Source organism: Pseudochaenichthys georgianus, chromosome 4, assembly GCF_902827115.2.
Source record: "Pseudochaenichthys georgianus chromosome 4, fPseGeo1.2, whole genome shotgun sequence".
NCBI lineage: Eukaryota > Metazoa > Chordata > Actinopteri > Perciformes > Channichthyidae > Pseudochaenichthys > Pseudochaenichthys georgianus.
The window spans coordinates 43,380,144-43,408,112 of record NC_047506.1 but is presented as its reverse complement, the minus strand read 5'-3'; the positions used below and the strand labels follow the sequence as shown (position 1 = coordinate 43,408,112).

General features: G+C 48.3%; 2 protein-coding genes and 1 pseudogene across 2 annotated transcripts in view; 1 reads left to right on the top strand and 2 right to left on the bottom strand.

Moving 5' to 3' along the window:
• espnla (espin like a) overlaps positions 1-2,734 on the bottom strand; it is a 34,343-nt gene extending 31,609 nt beyond the window's left edge. Inside the window, exons 1-2 of the mRNA XM_034080547.1 lie at positions 2,441-2,734; positions 1,310-1,500 (exon numbers count right to left, since the gene is read on the bottom strand). Coding sequence (XP_033936438.1) covers positions 1,310-1,500; positions 2,441-2,734 — 485 coding nt within the window. The remainder of the gene's footprint in view (positions 1-1,309; positions 1,501-2,440) is intronic.
• Positions 2,735-3,217: 483 nt separating this feature from the next.
• scly (selenocysteine lyase) lies at positions 3,218-27,456 on the bottom strand. Its single transcript, XM_034080384.1, has 13 exons — positions 27,329-27,456; positions 20,953-21,054; positions 20,667-20,776; positions 20,428-20,528; positions 20,156-20,333; positions 19,634-19,761; positions 18,766-18,921; positions 18,573-18,679; positions 18,407-18,443; positions 18,009-18,092; positions 17,798-17,897; positions 17,566-17,641; positions 3,218-3,603 (listed from the first exon to the last, which is right to left on the bottom strand). Exons 2-13 carry the CDS (start codon positions 21,042-21,044, stop codon positions 3,450-3,452), a joined length of 1,323 nt encoding a protein of 440 aa, XP_033936275.1. The 5' UTR covers positions 21,045-21,054; positions 27,329-27,456; the 3' UTR covers positions 3,218-3,449.
• On the top strand, positions 3,836-5,000 carry LOC139433730 (uncharacterized; annotated as a pseudogene).
• Positions 27,457-27,969: the final 513 nt, after the last annotated feature.

The window sequence follows — 27,969 nt, the reverse complement described above, 5'->3', positions numbered from 1 at the left end:
CCCGTCGACTGCTCTTCTGCCGGGGGTCCTGTCAACTCCATGTCCTGTCCCGTTGGGGGTCCTGCCGACTACTCTTCTGCCGGGGGTCCTGCCAACTCCATGTCCTGTCCCGTTGGGGGTCCTGCCGACTACTCTTCTGCCGGGGGTCCTGCCAACTCCATGTCCTGTTCCATTGGGGGTTCCGTTGACGCCTGCTCTGCGCCAGGGGTTCCACCTGCTCCTGCCCGTCCTTGTGCCCGGTCCCCTGAGTTCCCCAGCCGTGGTCTTCGCCCTCGAGCCCGGCCCCCTGAGTGCTGCGGTCTTCGCCCTCGGGCCCAGCCCCCTGACTTTCCCAGCAACGGTCTTCACCCTTGATTTCGGCCCCCCGAGTGCCGCGGTCTTCGCCCTCGAGCCCGGCCCCCTGACTTTCCCGGCCGTGGTCCTCGCCCTCGGCCCTCTGACTCTTCCAGCCGCTGCCTTCGCCCTCATGCCCGGCCCCCTGAGTTTTCCCGCTGTGGCCTTTGCCCCTTTGTGAACTCTGCCTTGCCCCCGGGTCGTCCGCCTGAGACCCCCACCGCAAACTCTGCCTTGCCCCCGGCCGTCCGCCCGAGATCCCTTCCGGGTCCTCCGCTGTGCTCCTGGGCTGTCAATCCAAACCCGTCCTCCAGACCCCCCTCCACCCACCCTGGTGGCCCTAGTTTTGTGTACAAAATGGTGGGAACCACTCAGTGAGGGACTGGCTACTTTGTAGTTGTGGAAGGAAGGTTGAAACTGTTATACAGTAAAAAAAAAAAAAAACGTTCTATTACAGTCGATGCACTCATGGTGAAAGATGAATTAGGATTTGTCTTTGAAAAGATTCCCTTCAGCTCACCATATGGCAGAGATGGAGTACTCGAGTCCTGGACTCGGACTCGAGTGCTGATTTTCGGGACTCGGACTCGCGCACTGATTGACGCGACTCCGACTTGGTGACTTGGACTCGGACTCGAAGAGTGGTGACTCGAGAGTGACTTGGACTCGTGAATTGGTCACTTGACTACAACACTGCCATATGGTTACCTGAGCAAATGGCTCAGCTTGTGAGGCTAATAAAGTCAAATGTCAGTCACCGGTCTCTAGTATTAGGACAGTAGGCAGCTTGTGGCCAGGATGCTGGTTTTATAGTTTGTTGGACTCTCCAGAGTTTGTTGTTTGCCTCTGTTCAATGATTATTATTTTTTAATAAAACCCACATCTGGTGGAATGTTGGCACTGCAATATTCGGTAGTGTTCTCAGCCTTATTGGTTTCAAAAGAAGTGAATAAGAAGAATAATTAGCAAAACCTACCGCGGTGCGTGTTGAACAAGCAGCTTTAAACAGGTGAGGTCCCCATTGGCTGCGGCATAGTGAGCAGGTACAGCTCCACAGTGTGTCTTCACCTCCGCTGCCCCTCCAACAGAAAGCAGCCACTGAATGACCTCCACACAACCGAACCGCGCCGCCAGGTGCAGCACCGTGGCACCGGCTGCATCCCGATCCTGGGAACAACACACAGATGGGTTATTAGATCAAGGCTGAGAGAACACCTTTTTCTAATAAACACTCTTGATCATCAAGACAGGTCAAAGGAGTTTCTTATTAAATATGTTTTTAAAGCAATAGTAGGGATTCTCATAAGGTCCACCAAGTAAGATATTTGGTGGTATTTGATAAACATTTATTTGTGATAATATGGAGAACCTTTTATTTATTATTCTAGCATTTCGATTCAAGAAATTATCAGGTGAAGAGTAATTTCTGTGGACAATGCAGTTTCTAAGCTAGTTGGACTTTTTTAAGTACTTAACATTTTTTGATTCTGTTGCCATAAATAAAGTATTTTGGCATAGATCATGATGCATTCCTGTTTTTAGTTTTTTTGAAGTTATTGTGAATGACATCACAACTGCAATATTAATCATATAGGATATTTTTCCACTTCACTTTATTTTATTGTCTTGTTTTGAACAAAGCAAATGTATTTTTTGTTAGATATTATTTTAATATAAAGGGCTGTATATCATGGTGTTAAACATTTAAATAATAACAAAAAATTGAACATGTGTTCTTTAATTTAAGCTGCAAATTCAATCATCATGGATTTAATAATTTTCAGAGCCTTACTTAATAGCTACATTCAGTGGGAGCATCTGGACATAATTACATGTTCTACTTCATATTAATGGATACCCAGTTAGTCATCACCAAATGATGTAATGGAGGTTAAAAGGTAGTGTACAGTACTCTTTACAACTGCAGTGATGTAACCTCATACTGGGAGCAGTTATGACCATCTAAAGCCCGTCTGAATTTAGACTCACAGTCAGTAGGAATTACGAGAAAAGCTGAATATGTGGCACATTTCGAAGGCATTGAAGCTCTCGGGGTATGTTCTCTCTCTCTTTCTCTGTGGAGATTGTACAGAGTGGATACACCTACCTCAATGTTGCATCCCCCCAGGTCTAGCAGCCACTGCAGCTCCCGGACATGCCCTGTCGCGGCTGCATCGTGGGCAGGGGTGGCCCTGTTGGAGGCCCGGGCGTCCGCTGCCAGCCCCAGCTCACTCACCAGGAACTGCAGGCACTCCAGGCGTCCATACCTCGCCGCGTGGTGCACCGGGCAAGCACCTTGAACATCAGTAATGGTAGGTGAGAGGTGACCGGAAGACGCCAGCTCCCTCAGGAGTGCGACATCCCCCCCTCGAGCAGCCTGGAAGGCCCGATGGAGAACCATCCTCATGGCTGCTTTGAGCTACTGATGGCCCACAGATGCAGCTCCCTGCAGCTCTCTGGCTCCCACCAGGTTATCATATCTAACTCACTCATGCTCATTCAATACCAAAACCTCAGGCACTCATTGCCTCTTTTCTGAGCCAGGAAAGTGACACCTGAGCTGGTAGCCAGCTGGCCAGCATGGCTGTAGGGGAGAGGAAGGGGGGGTCAGTAAGATAGAAAGGTAATGAAAGACGGTGGAGGCGCGTAACTCGCAGCCTCCCACTGTCCTTTGTGTGGCAGTGACCATATGGTGGCACACGCACCAACGCTTCACTGGAGATGGGGGAGCTGAGGCGGCACGGAAACTTAAGTAATGGGAGAAGTAAGAGGCATGGTGCATTACAACCACTGTTATGTTGTACTACTATTATAAATAATCATCTCAATGGGGATGGCTTAACACATTACACATTTGCTAAATGATTCAACAGATCATATGTTATAGTTGATTGAATTTGTTTATTTCTCTCATAAAACTCATACATGTTGCCCTGACTCTAATTAGCTGATTAGCTCCTCACATGACATGATGGAAGCTGAGAACAGTCATCTCTATAGCATCATCCCTCAGGTTCCCCTTTATTATTTATATTCAATATTTCATCCATTTGACATAATCAGGAAGTGGAACACGGCACATACATGATGTTATTATTTGACCCAGAAGAAGGTAATCAGAGCATGTCTTCCAGCAGCTGCACAGTCTCCCTCAGGTCCTCCACAACTGCATCCACATCTGCCTTGGTGGTCCCCCTCCCCACGCTCAGCCTCAGGGCGTTCGCTGCCCGCTCTGAGGGGACGCCACAGCTCAGGAGGATATGGGAAGGCCTGATGGAGAGACATTGCAGGGTAGAGGTATGTTATGACCAGCCTCTGGGAGTAACAGATTACATGTAATGGGATTACAAATTAGAATACAAAAACAAAAAGGGAACTGTATACCCTTAAAGTTACACCTGCATTTTCTTTTAGGTGTCTTATTTGGTTTTCATTGAGGCTACCTTCATTCTTTATTTTGAATATATATATATATATATACAGTGGAGGAAATAAGTATTTGATGCCCTGCAGATTTTGTAAGTTTACCCACTTACAAAGAAATGAACAGTCTATCATTTTAATGGTAGGTTTATTTTAACAGTGAGAGAAAGAATATGACAAAGAAAATCCAGAAATTGACATTATATAAAAGATTTAAACTGATTTGCCTTAAATTGTGTGAAATAAGTATTTGATCCCCTAGCAACCAACAAGGATTCTGGCTCCCACAGACCGGTTACATAAGTCCTCTTCCTTTAAAAAAGTACTCCTCATATCAACTAGTTACCTGTATAAAAGACACCTGTCCACAGAATCAACCAATCAGATTCCAGCCTCTCCACCAGGGGCAAGACTAAAGAGCTGTCTAAGGACCTCAGGGACCAGACTGTAGACCTGCACCAGGCTGGGACTGGCTACAAGACCATCAGAGAGCAGCTCGGAGAGAAGGAGACAACTGTTGGTGCCATTATTCAGAAATAGAAGAAAGACAAAATGAGCATCAGTCGCCCTCGGGCTGGGGCTCCACACAAGATCTGGCCCTGTGGGTTTTGATGATCAGGAGAAAGGGGAGGGGCCAGAACTACACGGGAGGAACTTGTGAATGATCTCAAGGCAGCTGGGAGCACAGGCACCAAGAAACTATTGGGAACACACTACACCGTCATGGATCAAATCCTGAAGCCCCTGAAGGCCCCCCCCCCCCCCCCCCCTGCTCAAGAGGAACATGAGAGGCCGTCTGAAGTTTGACAATGAACCTCTGAAGGATTCAGAGAAGGCTTGGGAGAAGAGGATGTGGTCAGATGAGACCTACATCGAGATCTTTGGCATCAACTCGACACGCCATGTTTGGAGGAAGAGAGATGCTGACGATAACCCAGAACACCATCCGTCAGCATGGGGGTGGAAACATTATCAAATTAAATCAAATCAAGTTTTATTTATAGCACATTTATAAACGATGTCTGGTGGAGCCAAAGTGCTGTACATATAATAAAAATAGCCTACAGTAGAGACACTTTACAGCAAATACAACAGCACAGATTGTTCAGAATATCAGTATGAGAAAAACGACACCCTCTATCCTTAGACCCTCTGTCCTTAGACCCTCTGTCCTTAGACCCTCTATCCTTAGACCCTCTGTCCTTAGACCCTCACATCGTACAAGGAAAAACTTCCAGAGAAAACCCACATTTTAAAGGGAACATGGGAGAAACCTCAGGGAGAGCAGCAGAGGAGGGATCCCTCTCCCAGGACGGACAGACGTGCAATAGATGCCGTGTGTAAATCCAAGAGATAATACATTTTACAGCATAGAGACCAAATGTTAGGAAATGCATTATGCTTTGGGGGTGTTATATCTCTCACAGGCTCCGCCCTCTACTGGACTCTATGGGTACTACCTTATCATGCAAGCATTCACCGACTGAGATTTCTATAGACGTAGCCGGCCCCGGGGCAGGCCTACTTGAATGCGTGCGCATCTCACTTCCGTATAAAAGGAGGCCTCGCCTCCTGACCCCCATCCTTTACTCTTCAGCGAGCTGAGGTGATAGCCTAGCACTGAGTCCGAGACGTATTTTTTGAGAGAAAGGAAGAAAGAGAAAGAAAGATAGCGGGCGCCGATCCCCACCATTACATTACATTACATTACATTGCATTTAGCTGACGCTTTTATCCAAAGCGGCTTACAATAAGTGCGTTCGACCAACAAAATACAAACTTGAAGAAAAAAGAATCATATAAGTACATCAGGTTTCATAGAGCTAAACATTTCAAGTGCTACTCAACTGGCTTTAGATAAGCCAGCCCTTTATTAGTATATAAGTGCTTTGTTAATAGTTCTATTGCTCGAAGTGGAGTCGAAAGAGATGAGTTTTCAGTCTGCGCCGGAAGGTGTGTAAGCTTTCTGCTGTCCTGATGTCAATGGGGAGCTCATTCCACCATCTTGGAGCCAGGAGAGCAAACCCACGTGTTTTTGCTAATGGGAACTTGGGTCCACCACCTTTGCTTCGAGTGTTTGGGGGACCAGGATATGGCCGAGGCGGTGCCATTTCACGTTCGCCATTCCTTCCGAGTCCGGCGTCCATGGAAGTCCACCGCCCAGGGCTGTACTCTCCCTGGATGATGATCATGGCGGCGGGTGTGTGGGCTACTCGCTCATTGCTAGAGATGCCCCCGCCTCACCAGGTCAGAGCGATTATTGGGCCGCAAGGCCGAATAAGTAGCTTGGTCCACGAGCCTTGCCGCAGGCCCGGTTCCCCCGGGGACCGGTGGCTTCACATGATATAGGGTCGACCCTACTTCATCACAGGCCGCCGCCGCCGCTGCCTGCCTTGTGATGTCCCTGGGATATCACGTCGCATGGCATTTTTCCAAAGAGGACCGTGTTGATCTCCTGGGAGCCCCCGTCTTTACGGAAGGGCTCTTTGGATCGATCTCCTTGCTCACGGGATGAGGAGTAGTCACAGCGTGGCTGCTTCTTGCCCATCCCCAGCGGAAGAAACACTGTCCTACACTCCCCCGCTGTAAACCCCAGTAGGCTATAGGGAGCCAGCAGGTGGGCGTGTGCACGTGAGTGGAATAAACCGTGTGCTGTCAAAGCACTGTGCGGGTACAAGAGACGCTATTGCCGTGCTGTTGTTAGAAAACACACCTTGCCTGGTATAATGGCTCCGATTAATGCATTTCACCGTTGAATGGGAATACAGCGTTAATACGTGGGCGCGCGGCCCTCGTGAGAGTGGCCGCAGTGCGTTCAGGGACCTCCGCAGGGGAACGGTGGTTTACATTTGTAAACTCTAGTTCTAGAGTGATGTGTGTGTGTGAGAAAAACGAAATAGTAATAATAATAAAATGTCTCCACTGATCTGTGTTGTAAATGTGATTTATGTTTGATTCCAATCGCTTTTTATAGTCAAAATCAGCAAATTTACCGAGCTCCGCTACAATTACGGGTAGCGATGAGAAGTGAGGCGGGGACGAGCTCTGCCTCACGTAAGCCCACAGTAACTGGCTGGAGCGCGGGCACTAATGTAGCGCGGGCACTTATTTTGTGAGCGCGCTCCAGCCAGTTACGCAGCGTCCACACTACAGCTCCAAAAATAGCTTGGAGCTGGGCGTGTCTGGAGCTTGGGGATTTTATTCAAGCAACACGACCAACAACCAATCACATGAATCTCCCGCCCCCGACATACAAAGCAAAAAACCCCGGGGATTTTATGCGAGCAATATATATATAAACTCCCCAAACAGGCGAAAACCTACCAGTTCCCCCCACTGCCTCTGCCACCTCCCTCCATGCTGGTTCCTCCGGTTTGTGTCCCGGTAGGTGAAGAGGGTCTGGTCATACAAAACCGGGTGATTGCTACGGTGATAGTTAGTTTCTCCTCCGACTTTTTTTGAAATATAGAAATGAACGGCGGGATATCTCTCCCAGCTTAGACGCGGTTTGATTGGCTGGCGCTTCAGCTGTCAGATTTTGGGAAACGGGATTTGATTGGCTGGCGCTGGCTACTCCGGCGTCCAGGCGACCAGAAGTTGAACAATGTTCAACTTCTGGTCGCCTGGGTCGCCTGAGACGCCTCGCTCTGCTACCCACAATTCAGTTCGGCGAAAAAGCGCGGCTACGTGACGTCACCCCATTGAAAGTGAATGGGCAGCTTGGAGCTGCTTGGAGCTTTCGACGCTGTAGTGTAGACGGGCCGTTACTGTGGGGTGAGGTGAGGCACAGATGAGCTCTGCCTCTACTCAGCATGCGTCACCCCACAGAAACTGGCTGGAAAGCGGGTCCTAAGCGCATGCCTGCACCATCTCACTGTATGTCACCAATGTAATGTTTGTAGATCCCTTTATTACATTTATCCTCGCCATCCATAGTCTCTAAATAACTTATTTCATGTATATATGATATTTAGGCTCGCTGGTCTTATCACAACGGCAATGAACAAATCACCAGGGGAGGCAGCCATAACCTCTGCCGCACTGCAGGGGGCGCAAGTGAGCCCACATGTTCTTGTTGCTACTGTTATTCTACGCAGAGACGGTAGACGCAAACAACAGGCTAGACTTCTGAAACTAGAGGAAGATAAGGAGGACTTTTACAAAAAAAAAGTAATGGAGATTGTTGTCCAGAAGGAGAGCATGGACTTCATCTTCAAGTCAAGGTAAGACCACCATTGTAATGAAAATGGGATCTTACTAAGAAAGAACAATCCAATATTTAGATGTTGGGTATCCTTTTGTTGAACGGTCTGTTTAAAATGAATCGAAGCTTCAGACTAAAAAAGATTTAGAAAATAACCGAATATTTCGATTAAGGTCAAAATATAATATTTGTAAATCTGACTCTGAAAGAGTCAGTGCCTCACCAGCCATGAACCTCACCGCACGTCACTGCCACAATTCCACTTTTTCCCATAATGTCCGTTTCGAAGAGACGGCATTGTGACGGCGCGGTGCGTTCAAAGACCTCAGTAGAGAGAAGAGTCACTGCAGCGCGCTCCTCCACAGGCTTTTCTGCAGACGAGGGAGCGCGGCGCGACGGTGAGAAGAAGGGAGAGGTGCCGGCACGGAGATCTCGTGCCCGCGGCACCCTCCACCTCTTCAGCCCACCCCGTGGAACCGGCGTGCTGGAACTCACGGGGACGGGCTGCCCACGGATCTGACTGGCCTGGCGGGGGGAGAAAATCTCTCCGCCCGGGACGAGAGGGCGAATCCCGCCTCCTCCCTGTATAATGCACAGATCACTACGTTTTCTAATAAGAATGAGGTTGATCTGTATCCAAATCTGAGTGTCTTTTGTTTCCACAAAGGCTACACTTAGGCCTACACACAATGTTAACCGTACAAATTCCCCATTCGCTGCCCCAGCTGTAGCTCCTGTAAAGGAGGTGGCTAATGGGCGTGCGCAGAGAGGGATGAACTGCAGGGAGTGCTATCTAAAGGAGAGCGCTATGCGGGTACAGGGACATTATGGCCGGCGTATTGCTGTCAGAGAACACACTACGCCTAGAGCAAAGACTCCAATTAATGCAGTTTTCCATAGTGGTGAAGGCTGCATTATGGCGGGGCCCGCACTCACACAAGAGCGCGTGGTGGTGCGTTCAGGGACCTCAGTAGAACACACTACGCCTACAAAGACTCCGATTAAATGCTGTTTACCGTAGTGGTAAAAACAGCATTATGGTGGAGCGGGCGGCGGTGCGTTCAGGGACCTCAGTAAATAATCACCCCTTTCTGTGTCGACCCTCCAGGGGCAAATCTTCCCTTCACGGGGAGTTTTGCGGTGGAACGGGGTCACCAGAGAGTATCACAGCTTCATAGCTGCGGCCCCACAGCTGAGGGCTTTCCATGAACACAATGTGGATGGACAGGACGCTGAAACGGGGCTATTCACTCCGTTTTGCAGCGTCCCACCTCCTTTTAGGGGCATGCGAGAGGAAATCTGTCTTCCCAGGAGGAGATTGGTTTCCTCTCAGCAGAGATTCAGGCTCTGATGCAGAATCAGGCTGTGTTTGTTGTGCACCCTTAGCACAGAGAAAATGGTCTTTATTCCATGTACTTCCTGGTTCTCAGGAAGACAGGGGAATTCAGATCTATTCTAGATCTCAGCATCCCGAATCGCTACATTGCCTGCAGAAAATGATGCATGTTAACTATAAAAACAGTTAATGGGGCTAGTGCAAACCGGGCGATTGGTTGACCACCATCGACCTGAAAGACACATACTTTCATGTGGAAATTGCTCCGTTCGGCTACTCCCTATCCCCACACACGTTCAGTAAATGTGTGGCCACTGCGCTTCAACCGCTGCGCGCCCACGGCATGTCTTTCTTTTACCCAGACGACCTCATAGTCATGGCTGGGTCCAGGGAACAGGCAATGTTTTGCACAGCACAATTGATCACACACCTAACCAAATTAGGCTTTGCGATCAATTGAAAAAAGAGCACCCCCGTACCTCACCAACAGGCGTTGTAGTTGGGAGTGGTGCTCGATGCAGGCGCGCTACGCGCCACCCTGTCAGGGAGCAGAAGTGCGTCCCTTCTCCGGGCGGTGCACAGGCTGCGACAGTGACAGCTTTAACTGTCATGCAGACTCTGGGTCTCATGACGGCAGCTCACATTGTGGTCCCGCTGGGGTTACTGCATATGCGCCGCCTACAGAGGTGGTTCTCCAGCCTGCCTTTGGATCCCAAGAGGCACAAATGGCGGCTGGTGACCATCTCCACCTCAGTGGAGGGCAACCTCCGGTTCTGGGGGTCTCCCGGGCGCCTCCGGAGGGGGTCTCCACTGAGACGGGTAACCTCCTACATCACAGTGTTCACGGGAACAGGATGGGGAGGGACCTGCCTGAAGAGGGCTATAGGTGGGCGCTGGTCTCTATCAGAAACACGACACAGCAACCTCCTAGAGCTACGGGCGGTAGTGTTAGTCCTCCAGCATTTCAGGCCCCTAATTCAAGGGAGGCATGTAATGGTCAGGAGCAACAACAGCACCTCAGTGGCTTATATCAACAGGCAGAGCGGAGTCCGCTCCGCCGCCTTGTTGACCACAGCGGAGAGGCTGTGGTTATGGGCTTCAGAGGTGGTGTTATCTCTGAGAGCCCTCCATATCCCGGGACTGGAGAACAGGGGGGCCGACCTCATGTTGAGGGGCGGCCCCCTGCCAGGCGAATGGACGCTTCACCCGGAGGTGGTGAAGCAGATCTGAGCCCAGTTCGGGAGAGCGGAAGTGGATCTGTTCGCCAGCCGGCGCAACAGCCACTGTGCCCTGTGGTTCCCCATGGCCCTGAGCGACAACCCGCCTTTCCACCGCTGCGTCTCATTCTCCCTCTCCTGGGGAGAGTGAGGCGAGAACGTCTGGTAGTCATTCTGGTAGCGTCGGATCGCGTCGGGGCGCCGTGGTACTCAGAGATGACACAGATGAAGGTGGGCCAGCCCTGGGCAATTCCCCAGTTCTAGGGGGCGATGTCTCAAGAGGCAGGTGCAATCGGGGCGTTCTCTCCAGGCTTGGCTCCTGAGAGGGACAGGCTGAGACAGGGTGGATTGTCTGACAGTGTTATTCAGTCTATCCAGGCAGCTAGAGCGGGATCCACCACAGCCTGTTACAGGCCGAAGTGGCTGGGATTCCAGCGATGGAGTGAGGAGCGGAAAATAGAGCCCCTATCTTGTGAGTTAGGCTCTATTTTGTCCTTTTTACAGTTACTGGTGGACAGAGGACTTTCTCATTCTACTGTAAAGTGTATGCAGCAGCCATCTCGTCCTGTCATGAGGGATTCAACGGCAGGTCAGCCTTTTCTCATCCACTGATGTTGCGGTTTTTACAGGGGGTCAGGAGGCAGCGCCCATTAGTGCACGCCTCCGCCCCGCAGTGGGACCTGCCGCTGGTGCTCGAGGCTCTGGTCACAGAGCCATTTGAGCCTCTAGAGCTCTCCTCTCTGAAAGCATTGTCGTGGAAGACAGCTTTGCTGCTTGCCTTAACGTCAGCCAAAAGAGTGTCTGAGTTAACCGCTCTGTCGGTGCACCCGAGCTGTTTACTGAGTCGGGGTGACCGGGGCGGGGCGACACTCAGACTGAACCCCTCCTTTGTGCCCAAGAGCCTAAGGAGTGCGTTCAGGTCGAGGGTTATTCAGTTGGGGGGATTTAGTCTTCCCCCCCATGGTGGGGCCAGGGAAGCTAAATTACACCTCCTCTGCCCGGTGCGCGTGTTAGCATGTTATGTAGAGCGCACGGCTGCCCTTAGACGCACTGAACAGCTGTTTGTGTGCTTTGGGGGCGGGGTGACTGGAAAAGCTCTGTTCAAGAAACGTCTGGCAGGCTGGCTTTGCGGAGGCATTGCACACGCCTACGAGCAGGCAGGGAGAGCCTGTCCCACGGGGGTCCGTGCGCACTCCACGCGAGCTGTGGCTGCGTCGACAGCTTTATTCAACGGTGTGAGTGTGGAGGACATATGCACGGCGGCGTGGGTCCCTTCATAAAGTTTTATCTCTTGGATATGTCTGGCTCTTTCTCATCGTCTGTGCTTGCTGGGGCAACAAAGGACTGGTGAGGGGGGGGGGTCTGTGGGTCAGTGGGCATCTGACCCCCTCCCGGGCATAAATGCGCTTACGTTTCTCCGGACTCTTGGAGGGGCGCGGGGGTGACGTCATGCGCTTTGGGCCCTTACAGGGCTAAAGGGCTCCCCTCGCCTGCCTGGGGCAGGAGGGGGAGAGCCCTCCATACTATAGTCCGTACACACTCTGCACAGGGTCAGTGTCTGAGTGTGGGGACATAGGGGGCACTTGCGCTCTACCCGTGCTCTTTAGGGCCTCAGGAGAGAGGGTGCATAGTGAACCCATACAGCTGCGGACTTTCCCCGTCTGCCTATAAGCGGACGTAGGGGAGCCCTCAGCACTGTTTTCGAGCACACTTTTTTGCGAGGCAAGCACGTCAGGGTGTGCTCTATCGGCCGCAGCCTGGACTTCTCCACGGTTACAACCGAGGGAGACGTGAGTGAGGCGCAGCGGCTGCTAAAGCCGGTCAGGGACAGTGAGGTGGAACGGTGTGCTGGACGACAGTGCGTGCATACATCGGGGCTCCGCCCACTGTACCCATAGAGTCCAGTAGAGGGCGGAGCCTGTGAGAGATATAACACCGGGTTACGTATTGTAACCCTTGTGATATTAACACAGGCGGAGCCCTCTACCTTGGGGCACTGTCTGTCCTATACCGCTAGCTGAAGAGTGGTGGAGGATGGGGGTCAGGAGGCGAGGCCTCCTTTTATACGGAAGTGAGATGCGCATGCATTCAGGTAGGCCCACCCCGGGGCCGGCTACGTCTATAGAACTCTCAGTAGGTGAATGCTTGCATGATAAGGTAGTACCCATAGAGTCCAGTAGAGGGCTCCGCCTGTGTTAATATGACAAGGGTTACAATACGTAACCCGGCGTTTCTCTGCTAAGGGGACAGGACCACTACTCTGCATCGAGGAGAGGGTGGACGGGGCCATGTAACGTAAGATCTTGGCCGATAGCCTCCTTCCCTCAGCCAGGACACTGAACATGGGTCATGGAGGGGTCTTCCAGCAGGACAATGACCCTGAACATACGGCCAAGGCAACACAGGAGCTGCTAAAGAAGAAGCGCATTTAGGTGAGGGAGGGGCCTAGCCAGTCTCCGGACCTTAATCCCATAGAACATCTGTGGAGGAACGTGAAGCTTCCAGAGGCCAAGCATCAGCCTCAAAACCTGAAGGAGGAGGGACTTCACCACTCTATAACACTCCATTACCATGCTGTCATGTACGCGCGGTGCTGTTACGTGTACAAATTGACGTGCTTAATGTGAACGAGCATTTTGGGGGGCGTGGTTAAAGTTGCGCATGCTCTATGAGCGCACATACGGGTACTTCTCAGGCATGCCGGGTAATCTGTGACGTTTCGCTCTCTCAAAAGTTGGGCCATTTTATCATCATGCGCCAATGAGCAGCTCTCATAGGAATGAATGAGGCCCCGCCTCCCACCCTGTATCCAGATCTTATTATACATCCATGGTAGATACCCACCGGTGCGCAAGCTCTCTCTCTCGCTCGCTCGTGCACGCACACAAAATAGCTCGTGCCACACACACACAGAGCAGAGCTTGAATGAAACACAGAGACCCAGAAGTAAGCTACTCATACTCACGAGGTCTATTATGTGCAGAATCCCTCTGGCTTTCAGGTGGTTTTGATTGAGCGTCCACACGCGGACGTTTAAGGACTAAAAAACGATAAATTTTTCACTTTGCTGTTAGCAAACAATTTGGCGCTCTAGCTAACAGGAAGTCACTCAAGTGTCACAAAGTAATTTAGCCTACAACACATCTCCGGATCTGTCACAGGAGTTCTTATCCAGTGTTGGATCGCGACCGAACTGTTTTAAAAAGGACCCTTCTACCTATCGCACAAAGCGAAAACGCGGATGCAAAGGAGGCACCCGTCACCGGCTGACAAGGTTAGGAAATAAACTCCCTCTGCCTACCGCTCTACTCATTAATGCGCAGTCCCTGAGAGCAAAGACGGACGAGCTGTCAGCCAACACCCGCTACCTGCATGAATATCGGGATGCATGTATCTTAGCGATCACGGAGACATGGCTGGATAACAACATCCGAGTCCAGTGTAGTAGAGCCTTCCGGGTTCTTGGCGTTTAGAACCGACCGAGACCCGATCATCACCGAGAAGGTATGCGGGGGCGGAGTCTGTCTTCTCATCAGGGACGAATGGTGTCGGGCAGCGGTGATTAGAGAGCAATTGTGCACTCCGGACATAGAACTGCTGTGTGTCTCTCTACGACCATTCTATCTTCCCAGGGAGTTTCCTCAATTACTCTTCACTGTGGTGTACATACACCCCAAAGCAAATTTTAACAAAGCCACCGAAATCATTTTTAATCTCTCTCAGAGACTTGAATCCCTTTCTCCTGATGCGCCGAAATTCTTTCTTGGAGATTTTAATAACTGTCCCGTTAAAAAATCCCTGCGTACCTACTACCAGTATGTTGACTGCCACACTAGGAAGGAGAAGACTCTGGATATGTGCTGGAACTGTTAAGGGTGCTTACACTGCATCCCCGCTTCCACCACTTGGGACATCTGACCACAGTGTAGTCCACCTACGCCCTGTCTATCGGAGGCTACTTGAGAGGGAGAAACCTCAAGTTAAGACTGTCAACATGTGGAATAATGACAGCATTATGGCTCTGCAGGGATGCTTTGACTGCACACAGTGGGAAACATTCGATACTCCCGATATTAATGAACGGGTTGGGACAGTGTCTAGTTATATTGATTTTTGTGTTGATTCTGTGATACCCACTAAGTCTTTCAAAATATATTCGAATGACAAGCCCTGGGTGTCTCACAGTTTAAAGAAGCTGATTATTCTGAAGAAAAAAGCTTATAAAAACCAGGATGAGTTTGCTAGGAGAAACATACAGAGAGATATTAAAAGACAAATACAGTTAGACAAGTATAGCTATAAGGAGAAGCTGGAGGCAGCTCTGGCCTCTGGTAATCCCAGAGAAGCATGGCAGGGAATTAAAAACATGACGAATGCTCCACATAAGGGCAGGGGGAAACCGTCTCCTGTCTTGATCAGTGGTGATGGAAGGGAGACGGCAAATCATTTGAACACCTTCTTCTGCCGGTTTGAGAGTAGCAACAGTATGGAGGCTGACACTGCCATTCCCCTCCATCCTCCCCCTCCCCTCTAGTATGACTATTGAGGAGTTAGAAGTCATCCATCTCTTCAGGAAGTGTAATATATACGAAAAAGCCTTGGCCCCGATAATATAGAAGGAGCTGTTTTAAAACACTGTGCAGAACAACTTGCACCTGTATTTACAGAAATGTTTAGGTCCTCCCTTAATCTGCAAGAAGTCCCTTCTCTTTGGAAAACATCCACAATTATTCCAGTGCCTAAAATCCCCAGGGCCAGTGAGCCCAATGACTTTCGGCCGATAGCACTCACCTCACTGGTAATGAAATGTTTTGAGCGTTTAGTTAAGAGGCATTTAATCTCACACGCAGCACCTCTTAGATCCCATGCAGTTTCATATCAGGCCTCTAGAGGGCTGGAAGATGCTATCGCAACCCTCTTGCATCTTCTGCACACTCACCTCAAAGCCCATGGAAAGATTCTATTTGCCGACTTCTCATCAGCTTTTAACACCATTAAGCCAAGTATTTTAGCAAACATTTTAACTGAAGAATTCTCACTTGAACCTGGTCTGATCTCCTGGATCGTGGACTTCCTCAGCTGTAGAACTCAGCAGGTCAAAATAGGCATGGCACTTTCTGACACAATAACTACCTGGATAGGCTCACCCCAGGGATGTGTCTTATCCTCTCTTTATTTATTTTATACACCAACTCCTGCATCAGCACTTTTCCCAATAGGCACTTTATTAAGTTTGCAGGTGATACGGCCCGGGTCAGCCTCCTCTTTGATGAGGAAGAGGAGCATGGGCCTGTCCTTGACTTCTTTACTAACTGGTGTGAGAAGTCAAACCTGCTTCGAAACACCTCAAAAACAAAGGAAATGGAAATTGATTTTAGAATAGCACAATCGCCCAACCGACTCTTTTATTAAATAGCGAGCCCATTCAATGCGTCACTGAGTACAAGTATCTTGGTGTCGTGCTTGACCACAAGCTCAGATGGGATGTTTGGTCTGAGAAAAGAAATGCTAAGTCTCAACAAAGAATATTTTTTTTACGTAAATTATTGTCTTTTAATGTCGGCAACAGAATGGTGAAGATGTTTTATCATGCTTTTATCGAAAGTGTGCTCTCCTTCGGCATTATATGCTGGTTCTGCAACGCAACTGAGGCACAGAAAAAGTCAGTCAGGAGGGCCGTAACATTGTCCAGTAAATTGACAGGAATCTCATTTGCTATAGAATGCTTACATAAGGACAGAGTTTTAAAATTGGCACACAATATTGTGAGTGACCTGAGGCACCCTCTTGCCTCTTACTTTGAACTGTTGCCACCCGGGCGGAGATATCGGGCCCCTTATTTAAAAAAGAACAGATCTAAGCTGTCTTTCGTCCCACAAGCCATCAAACTCCTGAATAAATGATGGCTAGGACGCACTGTTTACCCAGCTGGTCTGGCCCTGTCCCCCCCTATTTCGCAAATGAGGGCCTATTTTATCTGTGTCTATGTTGTTGTCAGTGATGTATTGTCTTAACTTTTTAAATGTCTCTGTGATGTGCTGCAACCCATTTTCCCCTCGGGGACTAATAAACGAATACTATACTATGGGTAGGTCAAAAATCTAATGGGTGCTGGCCATTGGCCTAATCATATGTGTTGGCTTTATGTTTTTGGTCAAAAATTAGTTTGTTTCACATTTGCATTGATGTAATCAATAATTATTTTTTTTAAATAAAATTTAATCAAAATAATAATAATTTAAAAACAAAAAAAAACATATATTTCTTGGGGGTACTTAGGGGGTGCTTTGGCAATCCTGAGGGGTGCTTCAGCACCCCCTAGCTCCCCCCATGGCGCCGCCCCTGCGCTCGCGTCACAGAGGGCCTCATCAGATAACTTTGCGTGGGGCCACAAGTTGGCGTTGGGTGTGCTACGGCTACTATTAACGTAGCTATTATAGTAAAATGCTACTATATATATCAACTGTGCTTTTTCCCCCCAAAAGTTGTAAATGAAACAAGTGAAGTATATGTAACAAAGCCGTGGAGGGCGGGAGTTTATAAACCAAAGAGTAACCGCCCTAACGGGACGCTCTAATAAGTCAAGCGAACGCACCCGCAAGGACACCTGGCCTCCTATTGGTTGAGGGATGTTGACAGGGTTGTTGCACAAAAAATCCAAACGCACAGCAGAAATCTGAGAGCAGACATTTGACGAGCGCACAGAAACAGCCTGAGTGCGAGGCAGTGGCGGACTGGCCATGGTCTGGTATCGAAGTGGGCCGGTCGAGAGTCCCGGGCTGATTTGTAGTCCCAGTCCGCCCCTGGTGCGAGGAGAAGGTTTTAAGCTGGAACACGGGAAATCTGTGCAAGCAGCAATATATATGAGTGCAAGCGTACCGTTTCAGCAGAAGCAGAGCAAGTCTAAGCGCAAGCAGGCACTATTTGAGAGCGAGGACAGGGTTTGAAGGAAAGAAATATATAATCTGAACGTAAAATCAATCAATTATGCTCTCAAATGTAAAGACAACGCTCTTGAATAAAGATAGGGAATAACCCCCATACTCTTTTACCTGTTTCCACTGTCTGAGTGGCAGGCGGCCCCGACGCTGGCCAGCAGCCTCCTGCAGCTGGACAGCACCCTCCAGCCTGAACAGAGAGATGAATCATAAAGCCTCTGTGCTTTACAGCCCGCGCAGGTCATGACCTCCCTCTCACTAACATGGGTGTATAGGTTAAAGGACACTGTTGTGAACTGTCAGGCAAAGCAGACATAAGACAGAGACAGATGAGTGATGACGTCACCTTGTAGTGTTGGGCCCAGGATGGACACGTTACATGTGTTGGGAAGGACATCAGAGCCCGGGAAGTGGCTGTTGAAGTGAATTTTGTCTTTGAAGGTGGCCTGAAAAGAAAAGCATAGTGATGGTAGTTTTCATTAAAAAAATGTAACATTTCTTGACATCTACCACAGTCACAATAAGAATATGAACATTCGAATTGGAATCAAACTGACCTTCAGCCGTTCTTCCAAGTAGAATTTGGTGGTTAGCATATGACTCTGATAATCAGACAGATGACAGGTCACCATATCCGCAGCCTAACAGACATATAATAAATCAGGAACTATAAATGATGCTTACCATGACAAGTCTAGTGTCTAAATAAAGGAATGCTACCAATAGACTTCCTTTAACTATTTAGACAGAATAATAACAGCAACTTAATTGAATACGTCGTGCATGAGGTTTTGATTATGATGAAACAGGGCAGGAAAAAGCATAGAAGAAGTGTGTCACGAGTTTAGAGCAGACCCGACTGCTTTGCCAAGTCGTACTTCCTCACTCAGATGTGCACCATTGATTATCTCAGACATTAAAAAGTGATAATAGTAAATATTCCAGGAGAACTTACCTTTCCCAGACCAGCAATCATTGGTGTGTTTTCTGTGCTGTAATATTCAGAGAGAGAGAAAACAGACCCCATGTGTAAATGTGCAGCTCTCTGATTCTGGCTGTTGTTTTATGCATATTAGGTACTTTATGGACTATTCCTCATGTAAGACCATGTTGTATGTTACCCCGGTCTGAAGTTCCTCTCCTGCCCTCCTCCAAACAGCATGGGATACACAGGGGTTCTCGTCCCAGGGCCGTTCACATACAGAGCACCGATCCGAGGGGCATAGAACTACATATTTAGAACAAATATTTCAATCAAATGTTTTCCTTTTGTCCTTCTGACAAACGATATATTTTACACAACAGATTCCTGACCTTGTGTCCCACTATGGTGAGGTAATCCACTCCCAGTTCACAGGCATGGACTGGGATTTTGCCCACAGCCTGAGCAGCGTCGGTGTGCAGCAGGATCTGCAGCCGCTCACGCTGCCTGTTCAGACGCTTTATCCTCTGGCAGATCTCTGGGAGCGGCTGACAGGAGGACGGCGTCAGCATACAGGTCAGTACACTGTACCGAGAGCCCTTTCTTTACATTGGAACTTCATTTCAATCGTATTCAATGCATGATACATGGAAACACTACGCTGCCTCATCAGCACAAAGTATTCCTTTAAAATGTCCAGATTGTTTATTCAACTATTTGTTATGATCATAAAAGTAAAAGGTCTTTGTTATCAGTTCGATACGGAAGCACTGTGATGCAAGTGAGGGAAAATACATTTGAATGATCCTGTTTACAAGTCTAATCTAATTGTTGGTGAATTAGTAAACTATGTAACACTACTCTCATGTTGATCTTTTTAGTAGAAATGTTTGGTACATATGGTTGCCACCTTCTGGTGTACTGTGCCAGCACTCCGACAATCCTGGATCCTCCTCATATTCTATTCCTATGGACCCCCTTCAAGTAAGTAATAACACATATCACAAACATTGAAAAACAGATTTTTACCGTTTCAATTGTTTCACAGATTTAAAAATGTAAGGAGTTTAGTAAGATTATCCTGGCAACATATGTTCCCCACCTTTTCTCAAGTCATAAACACAGGGGGCAAACCACTCAGACCACTAAAGTGATCCCTAACATGTTCTTACTCCCTTGCCGCTCAGGGCTTCCCTGACAAAGAGATAGAAGAGAAAATGAAAGAGAAGTACGGTTTGTAAGCCTCTATCTCCTTCTCACCATGATGACCCCGGTCTCATTGTTGGCCAGCATGATGGAGACGAGACAAGTGTTGGAGCACACCGCAGCCATAATGTCCTCCACCTCCACACGGGCTGTCACCTTGGACACAGGCACATATGTCACATCTGTGAAAAAACATCTGTTACCCGAACAGAAAGAATGTGCAGGCAAGGAATCTAGTTGAGGTTAGTCTTTCAAATAAATCAGAATCAGAATCAAGCCAGATACGTTTACACATACAAGGAATTTGCTGTGGTGTATGGTGGTGCAAACATAAACGACATAAATAAATAAGTTGTAAGAAAAGGTCAAAAATATAACGATTATAAAAGAAAATATATTTTTTGAATAATTTAACATTAAAAAGGAATTATTTGTATTCAGACTAAACACACATAAAATGTAAAACAACGAATATATGAGAATAAAAGCCTGATTCCTTAAAAACTAAAAAGATAAGAGGAACATAAGATTTACTTTATGGATCCGAATTTGGGATTTGTTATTCTCTTCTCTTACCCGCCTTGCCCTCTTTCTGCAGGTGCTCAGCGACTAGTTTGACCGAGTCGTGTTCCACATTAGAGGTGATGATGTGAGGGAGGCCGCTGATTCCATTCTGCTGCCCCCCCCCTTCCTCTGCAGCCCTGCAGCTCCTCCTGAAGTGCTCCACAGCAGTGTGGAGCACCAGGTTATTGGCCTGAAAGAACATTGCATTGTTATACCATTGCATGCACAATACTACTGTTCTGCACCAAAGACTTTCCAGCAGCACACTTAAGGGTCAGGATTACCTCTGTTCCACCTGATGTGAAAATGATGTCTTCAGCTTTCCCTCCAACCATTCTCGCCACATTCTCTCTGGACTGATTAATTATCGCCTTGGCTTTAGCACCTAGGAGGCACATTTGTTTGTTTCAGAAGTAATGCTTTATTGTTTGCATGCTTAGATAGATTATCTGAAAAGGCATACAACGGAAAATATGAAATGTCCATTCATCTCATAGTAAAAAAGATTTAATGATCTCTTTACCTGCTATATAACTGCTGCTTGGGTTTCCCCAGGCGTCCTGCAGGGCTTCAGAGATGGCCTGGATCACTTCTGGTTCCAGTGGTGTGGTTGCATTGTAGTCCATGTAGATCCTACATCCCATTCAGTACATTCATTGAAGAGAATATTTTTCAAATCGGCTGTGTTAAACATATACTTTAACAAAGCATATATCAACAAAAACCGGCGCATAAAAATCATCCAGTCATTTGTTTGGAGTCAATGAATGAATGAAACAATGTGATCAATCCAAAACAGACCTTCCTACCTGTCCTGATTCATTTCTGAATAATGTTGAAAGGTACGGTCAGTGAATGCGGGACCCTTTAACGAGCCGAGGTCATCATATTGTTTGGCCATAATAACACTCCTAGGGAAAAATAAAAATATTTAGAAGGTCAAGTCAGCTTCTTATTGGTCCCAGGTGGGCAGTTTGTGCTGCCGCAGATTTAAAAAATATAATAATATAACGGTGTCCATCACAACCCCACATGAGCTATACATAATAAAAGGAACATTGAATAATGTCAACATCACCTAGGCTTGTCACAAAGTGATATACATCCCCTTCCACAGAATAAGACTCGTCTGTATGATTCTGAACATTAGCATCAAAGGCAAGCGTCACTACAAATGAATAAAGTGGAACTCCATACAGCACCAGGGAGCTCCTCCTGCCATCAGCATACCGTTTCAATGGAGACGGATGTCTGTGTAACATTATCACTCAATGTCCAGTATAAAACTACATTTCAACCCTATATTACTATTTCAATCAAAACCCTCTACTTTTGTACTTCACAGATGACATGTAAAGGGCTGTCAGTACTTGGACAACACTGCGTTAGCATTGGGTGCAATGTGTTTTGAAAGTTGTTTGGACTGTCTGTGAGAGAAGCATTTCTCCCACAATAGGGACGACAGGTCATCAGCAGGTGTCCTTTAGATAACTGCATTTATTCAAATGTCTCACCAAAAACATTACTGTTAAAGAAAACATTTGAATACATTATCATTTACCTTCACGTTATACTCATTTGTACATATATTAAAGAGTCACAATGTATCTGAATGAGACCTCTGACCACTGCTAACAAGCTCTCCTCCTGCTCATTTCAACAGGGATGTGATGTTCACAAGGTAGCATCATCAGAGAGCTTTATTTAGCTCCATGCTTTTGGATATGTGTTGTGTCTCTCCTGCTCCTAACACACTGAGACATGATACAGCATGTGTATTGTTTATTTGTACATGGCAACATGTGGGAAAGTATTGATACAATAAATCAAGAGTCACGGAGGAAACTGTTATCAACTGAAACCTGTGTTTCACTCCCACCCCTAACCAGGGCAGAAAGTGATACCACATTATTAAGTGGCCTCCAGGCGGCCCCTGCATGAGAGGAAAGGTCCTGGACTGGAGAAGATGTAAAGCAGTGCCCCACAGGCTACCCTACCATGGCCGGTTCTAGGGAGGGGCCACATGGGCCAGTGCCCTGTAACACTGAGCCCCTGTGGCCCCCCTCCAGAGAGAGACACATAGTCTATTATTATTTAATGTCACGGAGGTGATCTCTGGGCTCATAGATCTCGGCCTCCGTTACGGGTTGTTTAGTTGTTGTTGAAAAGTGTTCCCTTTCCCCCATGAGATCCTTGTGGCTGCAGGCTGTGCTGTGCTCAAGGAAACAACAGCAGGATTAAGGCTGTGTGTGGCATTGTGTTCATGCTGTAATAAATGCCCACACCTGGTTGTATTTTGGACGTTCTGCCTCTGCCTCCTTGCTTGTTCGGGCCGCTCAAAGTCAGCTTCACAGTTGTGTTGAAGCTGAGGTTACCTACTGTAACCCCAGCTTCTATGAGTATTGGCTTCGCCCTCTAAGGCTATCGCTATTGGGTTAAGGGCGAAGCATGATGTAGTCTGCGCCCCACTGGGTCCGCCCGGCACTAGAAGCACAGACACACCTGCTCAGATAACAACCCATGCCTATTGCGCCATGCGTAATGGCGCATCACCGTCCCTGGAATATAGCATAACATGAATATTCTCCAAGGGGGACGAAGGCTGGGAACAATACATACCCGCCGCTGTGAGAAGTAGAGACGAAGGTCATACTTTGTCCAGTGACAAAAAGAGGGGGAACAGCAGCTCTCTGCGTGCAGACTAGGGCTGCAACAAACGACTAATTTGATGGGGGAAATAAGCCAGCCTGGGTGATCACTCTTGACCTAAAATAGTTGTGATGACCTTTGGCATAAAAGCCGGGTTAGGGCATAAAACAGCTGAACTGCATCTCCTTGGATCCAGAGACATGACGGAGCCACAGAGAGAGCAGACACATCACTCACCCTTTTCTCTGATAGAGCCAAAAGTAATACTACTTTGGCTGACAACAGTTTAAGGGGAACCTGATCAGGTTCAAATGGGGCTTTGCTTTAGTGTGCGTAAATCCAAAGCCAAATCGCACTGACCCGCCAGTGTGCGTGACACATGTCTGAGTCTCCGTACTCCTCGCATAAACGGCTGCTGCGTTCTGCGAGCCCCTCTGTTCAATTCGCCGGGAATATACATTGCTCTAATGAGAGCAACGTGTGTGCGCGCCCAGAACAGCAGCCGCCTGGCTGCGTTCAGAAGCTGCGCAGATCGTACTCCTCCCTGGCGATTGAGGTAGGCTGCCGTGGCCTGTTGTCTGTGCAAATCAACACATGTCTGATTGTACAGAAACAGGACGAAGTGCTGGAATACTTCCCAACCGGAGAACAGCTCCAGCACATTTACCTCTGAAGCACGGGGTCGATGCGCGGGCGATTGAACCACCTCTGGAGACTCCTCCTGTGGGGGAGTCCCAGGGGGATCCCCACGTGACCAGCTGACGTCATGCTGAGCAGCTGTCACGGAGAGGGCCTGCGGGATGTGACACGTCGGAGAGGGAGCTGTCAGTTCCTCCACTCGTTGCCACGAGAGCCGCGCTCTGCTGTCTGAGTTTAATTCCACTCCCAGATAAATGGATATCTGAGAGGGAAGAGGACAGCTCTTCTTCAAATTCATTATGAAACCCAGGCTTTGACAGATGCTATACGAGATGTAACATCTGTAAAGCGACTTCCTCCCTGGAGCGAGCCAGCAATAGCCAGAGAAAACCACATCCTGGCGAACACATTCCAGCATCTGTTTGATCGTCAGCATGTGTTTCTCTCTTTTTGGAACACTGACAGATCAAGGATGGGTCTCACTCCCCCGTTTTCTTCCCGGGATTTAGAAAATAACGGGAGTAAAAAAAACCTGATTTTCCTCCCTTTTGTAAAAAATGCCTTTTTCAACAGGAGTTCCTGCAGCGCTGAATGGAGCGCAAGACACTGTTCCTGGGATGACAGGAGTGGTTCTTGTATCCCATGGAACTGCGGGTGGAGAGGCTTCTCTGAGATATGCTGTAATGGTCGTCATGGTGACGAGCCACGCCCTCGCTGCTCGTGCTTCTTGAGGCGAAAGGGCTGCGAGGGAATCTCCACACGCTGCATTTCACTCTGGCTCTCATCATGAGGCGCGTATACGCCCAGGGGATGAGTAGTGATGTGTGCAGTGCTGTCCACACGAGGCGTTATAACGGTGCTCGTGGATTTATTATGGCCGTGTGTAGGAGGCATATCTGGGACAGAGGAATGCCGCGAGCTCTGTAGTTTATTAACCAACAGGTTAAAACCAGGCTTCTGCAGCGAGCCCTGCTGTCTACTAATCAACAGATTAGTGGCAGCCGGCTTAATTAGCGCGCTCTGAAATGTATTGACAGACAGGTTAAAAACCAGGCTTTAGCAACGAGCCCTGCTGGCTATTAACCGACAGGTTATTGGCAGCTGGTTTACACAGGGCGTGAGGCAACCCAAGGTGGGCTTGGACCGAAAGGGCTGTGCGGGGGCCTCCACACGCTGCGTCTCACTCCGACTCTCATCATGAGGCGCGTACACGCTCAGGGGATGGATGGAGGTGTGTGCAGTGCTGCCCACATGAGGCGCTCTGCAGTTTATTAACCGATGGGTTAAAACCAGCAGGCTCCTGCAGCAAACCCTGCTGGCTAGTAACCGATAACGGTACGTCCACACAGCAGCTTTAGACGAATCTTCCACCGCTTCCAACGCTTCTCTGCCCATTGATTTTGAATGGGGATGACGTCACTTTGCCTCGCTTTTCGCCGAACTGCATTGTGGGGGAGCGAAGTGAAGATTTCCAGGATTTCCAGGATTCAAAAGTTGAGCAATGTTCAACTTTTGAAGCTGAGCTGGAAGCGTCAGCCAATCAAATCACGTTTATACACATCTGACAGTAGAAGCGCTAGCCAATCAAACCGCGTGTAAGCAGGGAGAACCAGACCGCAGTTCATCTCCTCATATTCCAAACGAGAAATTACGGTAGCAAATCACCCGGTTCTTTACGACCAGAACTATTAACGGGAACAAACCGGAGGAACCAGGCATGGAGGGAGGTGGCAGAGACAGTGGGTGAAACTGGTAGGTTTTTGCCTGTTTGGGGAGTTTATATATATATATATATATATATATAAAATCCCCGGGGTTTTTTGCTTTGTATGTCGGGGGCGGGAGATTCATGTGATTGGTTGTTGGTCGCGTTGCTCGCAAAAAATCCCCAAGCTTTCAGACAAGCCCAGCTCCAAGATTTTCAAGATTTTTGAAAAGCTGCTGTGTGGACGTACCGTAAGGCATAGGCAGCTGGCTTACACAGAGTGGGGGATATGTGAGAAACAACAACAAGTTGGAAAATGAACACACTTTATTTTACTCACAACCCCCAGAACGTCAGAACCGGCTCTGCTTCCTCGGAGGCTCTCGTAGAGCAGACCAGGAGCGGGGGAGCCTCACTCCCCTTTGACTCGCCGCCGGCAGACGCTGTCTCTGGGGTGGCGGGGGAGCGGAGACGTGGGACGGAGTCCCTGCAGCCGCCGAAGGGCGAACCTCACGCCGCTGCGGCTGCTGTGAGCGTCTCTCCTCCTGCCGCTGTGGCCGGGTTGGACGCTGCAGCTGCTGCGGGCGTTGGTGCTGCTGTGACCGCCCAGCAGGCTGGAGCCAGCTAACGTGCTGGCGGATGTCGTCCGCCTGCTTTTGCTGCCGTCCACGTGCTCGAAAGCCTGGACGGGCCAATCGTCCACCTCGGCCGCCGCAGCGAGAGCGTCCGCTCTTCATTTCCTGTCGGCCGAGGGGAGACGGGCACAGTGTGAGCATGCAACCTGCTGGCTGGGACGCTTCTGGGACGCGTCTGAGCCGTAACGCGGCGCGTGTGGTGGAATAGCACCCATTGACTAGAGTGGCCGCGATCCTTACCCCCAGTTTCCACTGGGTCCGTCTGCGCCGCGGTTTTGGTCCAACCTCCTCTAGCGCCATAACCCACCGGACGCGTCCCAGAAGCGTAGCGTCGTGGGTGCAGGCTCGCAGTTTTGTTATTGATTCGGGCATCCTGGACATTTGTACTTCTACAAGAAAGTAGTTAAATGTTTTATTTTTGTGTTTAAATTGTGTTTATTGTTATAAATTTCCTATTTTGTTGTGTTGTAGTCTACAGACACAGTTAATAATAATTGTAATAGTCCACTTCCATGATGAAAACCTCGTCGTCCATTGTGCGTATCGTAGTGGAGGTGTTGTGATGAAGGAGGGGGGTCTGCTAAATTAGTATATGTGGGGGATGGGCCTGGCCCGGATGCTCACCTTTCCACTTCCTGCGAGGGGGGGCTGCCTGCCCGACCTTATGTTACGGCTGCGCCGCGGCAAAAATAGGATTCATCCTAATTTTAGAGAAGCCCTGCGCCGCTTCTGGGACGCGTCTGAGCCGTAACGCGGCGTGTGTGGTGGAATAGCACCCATTGACTAGAGTGGTCGCGATTTTTACGACCGCCACGGCGCAGCCGTAACACGGCGCAGCGCGGTGCAGACGGACCCGGTGAAAACTGGGGGTTAGAGGGCGAAGCCATATACGAAATAGAACATCATTTGAGCCAAAGTTCTGGGAATGTGTTTGTTTTGAAAAACAATTATTTAAGCTTTAAAGATTTAACAAAGTTACTAACACAAATTCTGTAACCGAAAGAAATACCAATCGTGGGCTTTTGTGGGTTTCTCTTGTGGCTATGACTTTATACTAAACTACCACTGTGTTCTGCATGCTGGAATACTTTCTGATGCCAGTGCCTTTTTTCATTTATTTTACCCCTGACCCTCAGACAGCTGGGATCCGCCTCTGTACGGTACTGTGGAGACTACATGTTTTATGTACATGTATGGTTCACACAACACACATGGAGTCTGGTCTCCTCCATCAGCTGGCAGCACCTCGCTTCTGTCAGCACTCAGCAGCAGGGAGGTACTCAGCTAGGCTGTCGGATAGCTTCCTGCTAACAACTGTGCTATGTTAGCACAGAACATGAGGAAACTTGTGACTGCAGCATGACAACAACAACCGCTCCATCTCTGCCAGACCGAGCTGATGTTCGGTTAGCTAAGTACTGTAGCTAACATATGTTAGCTTTGGCTAAAGCTAGCTGATGCAGCTAACTACTACTCTTTGCTAGCACGGTTGCATGACTCGGACATGTTCCTCTGCGTGAGACACATCAGGCTGAGCTGCTTGGTTGTGTGTCTAACCTTGAGAAGTGATGTGAAGTTGTCCTGAAAAGGTTTACTGCTGTTTATCTGTGTTAATCATTAGCTAGCCTCTTTGGATGAAGCGCTACTCCGCCGGGTTGCCAGGTGTCTTAAAGGGAAAGCTGCAATAAGAGGACGATTCAAATCATTTATAATAAAATAATATAATTTTAACTTTTTCATGTTACATTTGTGTATTTGTCATATTCATTGATTTCATCTATTTTTAGAACATAAGTAAATTAAAAAAGAACATTCATAATGTGTACACAAAATGCTTGAACCTGTGACACATAGGCAGGAAAAGTGTTTACTGACACTTGTTTTATTTATTGTGATATTGTCTGACAATCAGAGAAAAGCAAGATATTTGTCGAATTTGAAGAAAATCCTGGGAGATGATGTTAATTCGAGTCCAGAAGATAAGGATTACAAAAATAAAGATAAACATAAATGTTATATAAAGAGTGCTAAGACATGGCAACTCTGGATTCGGCACATGTCACATTAAGGATGATTGATATCACTACTGATCCCAAACATTTTCAAAATTATGATTGCAAACAATACAATAACAACAATAAATTAAAATTACTCCTTAAGGAAAAGCTTTTTGGGGCAACATATAAATAAAAGAAACA

Bases quoted from the DNA above. Each gene is read 5' to 3' on its own strand.
- scly (XM_034080384.1), bottom strand. From the start codon at position 21,044: ATGGCCAAACAATATGATGACCTCGGCTCGTTAAAGGGTCCCGCATTC. The intron at 20,334-20,427 runs GTAATCCTGACC...ATGTTCTTTCAG, and splicing joins TCACATCAGGTGGAACAGAG to GCCAATAACCTGGTGCTCCA. The intron at 18,922-19,633 runs GTGAGAAGGAGA...TCCTCCTGTCAG, and splicing joins ATGAGACCGGGGTCATCATG to CCGCTCCCAGAGATCTGCCA.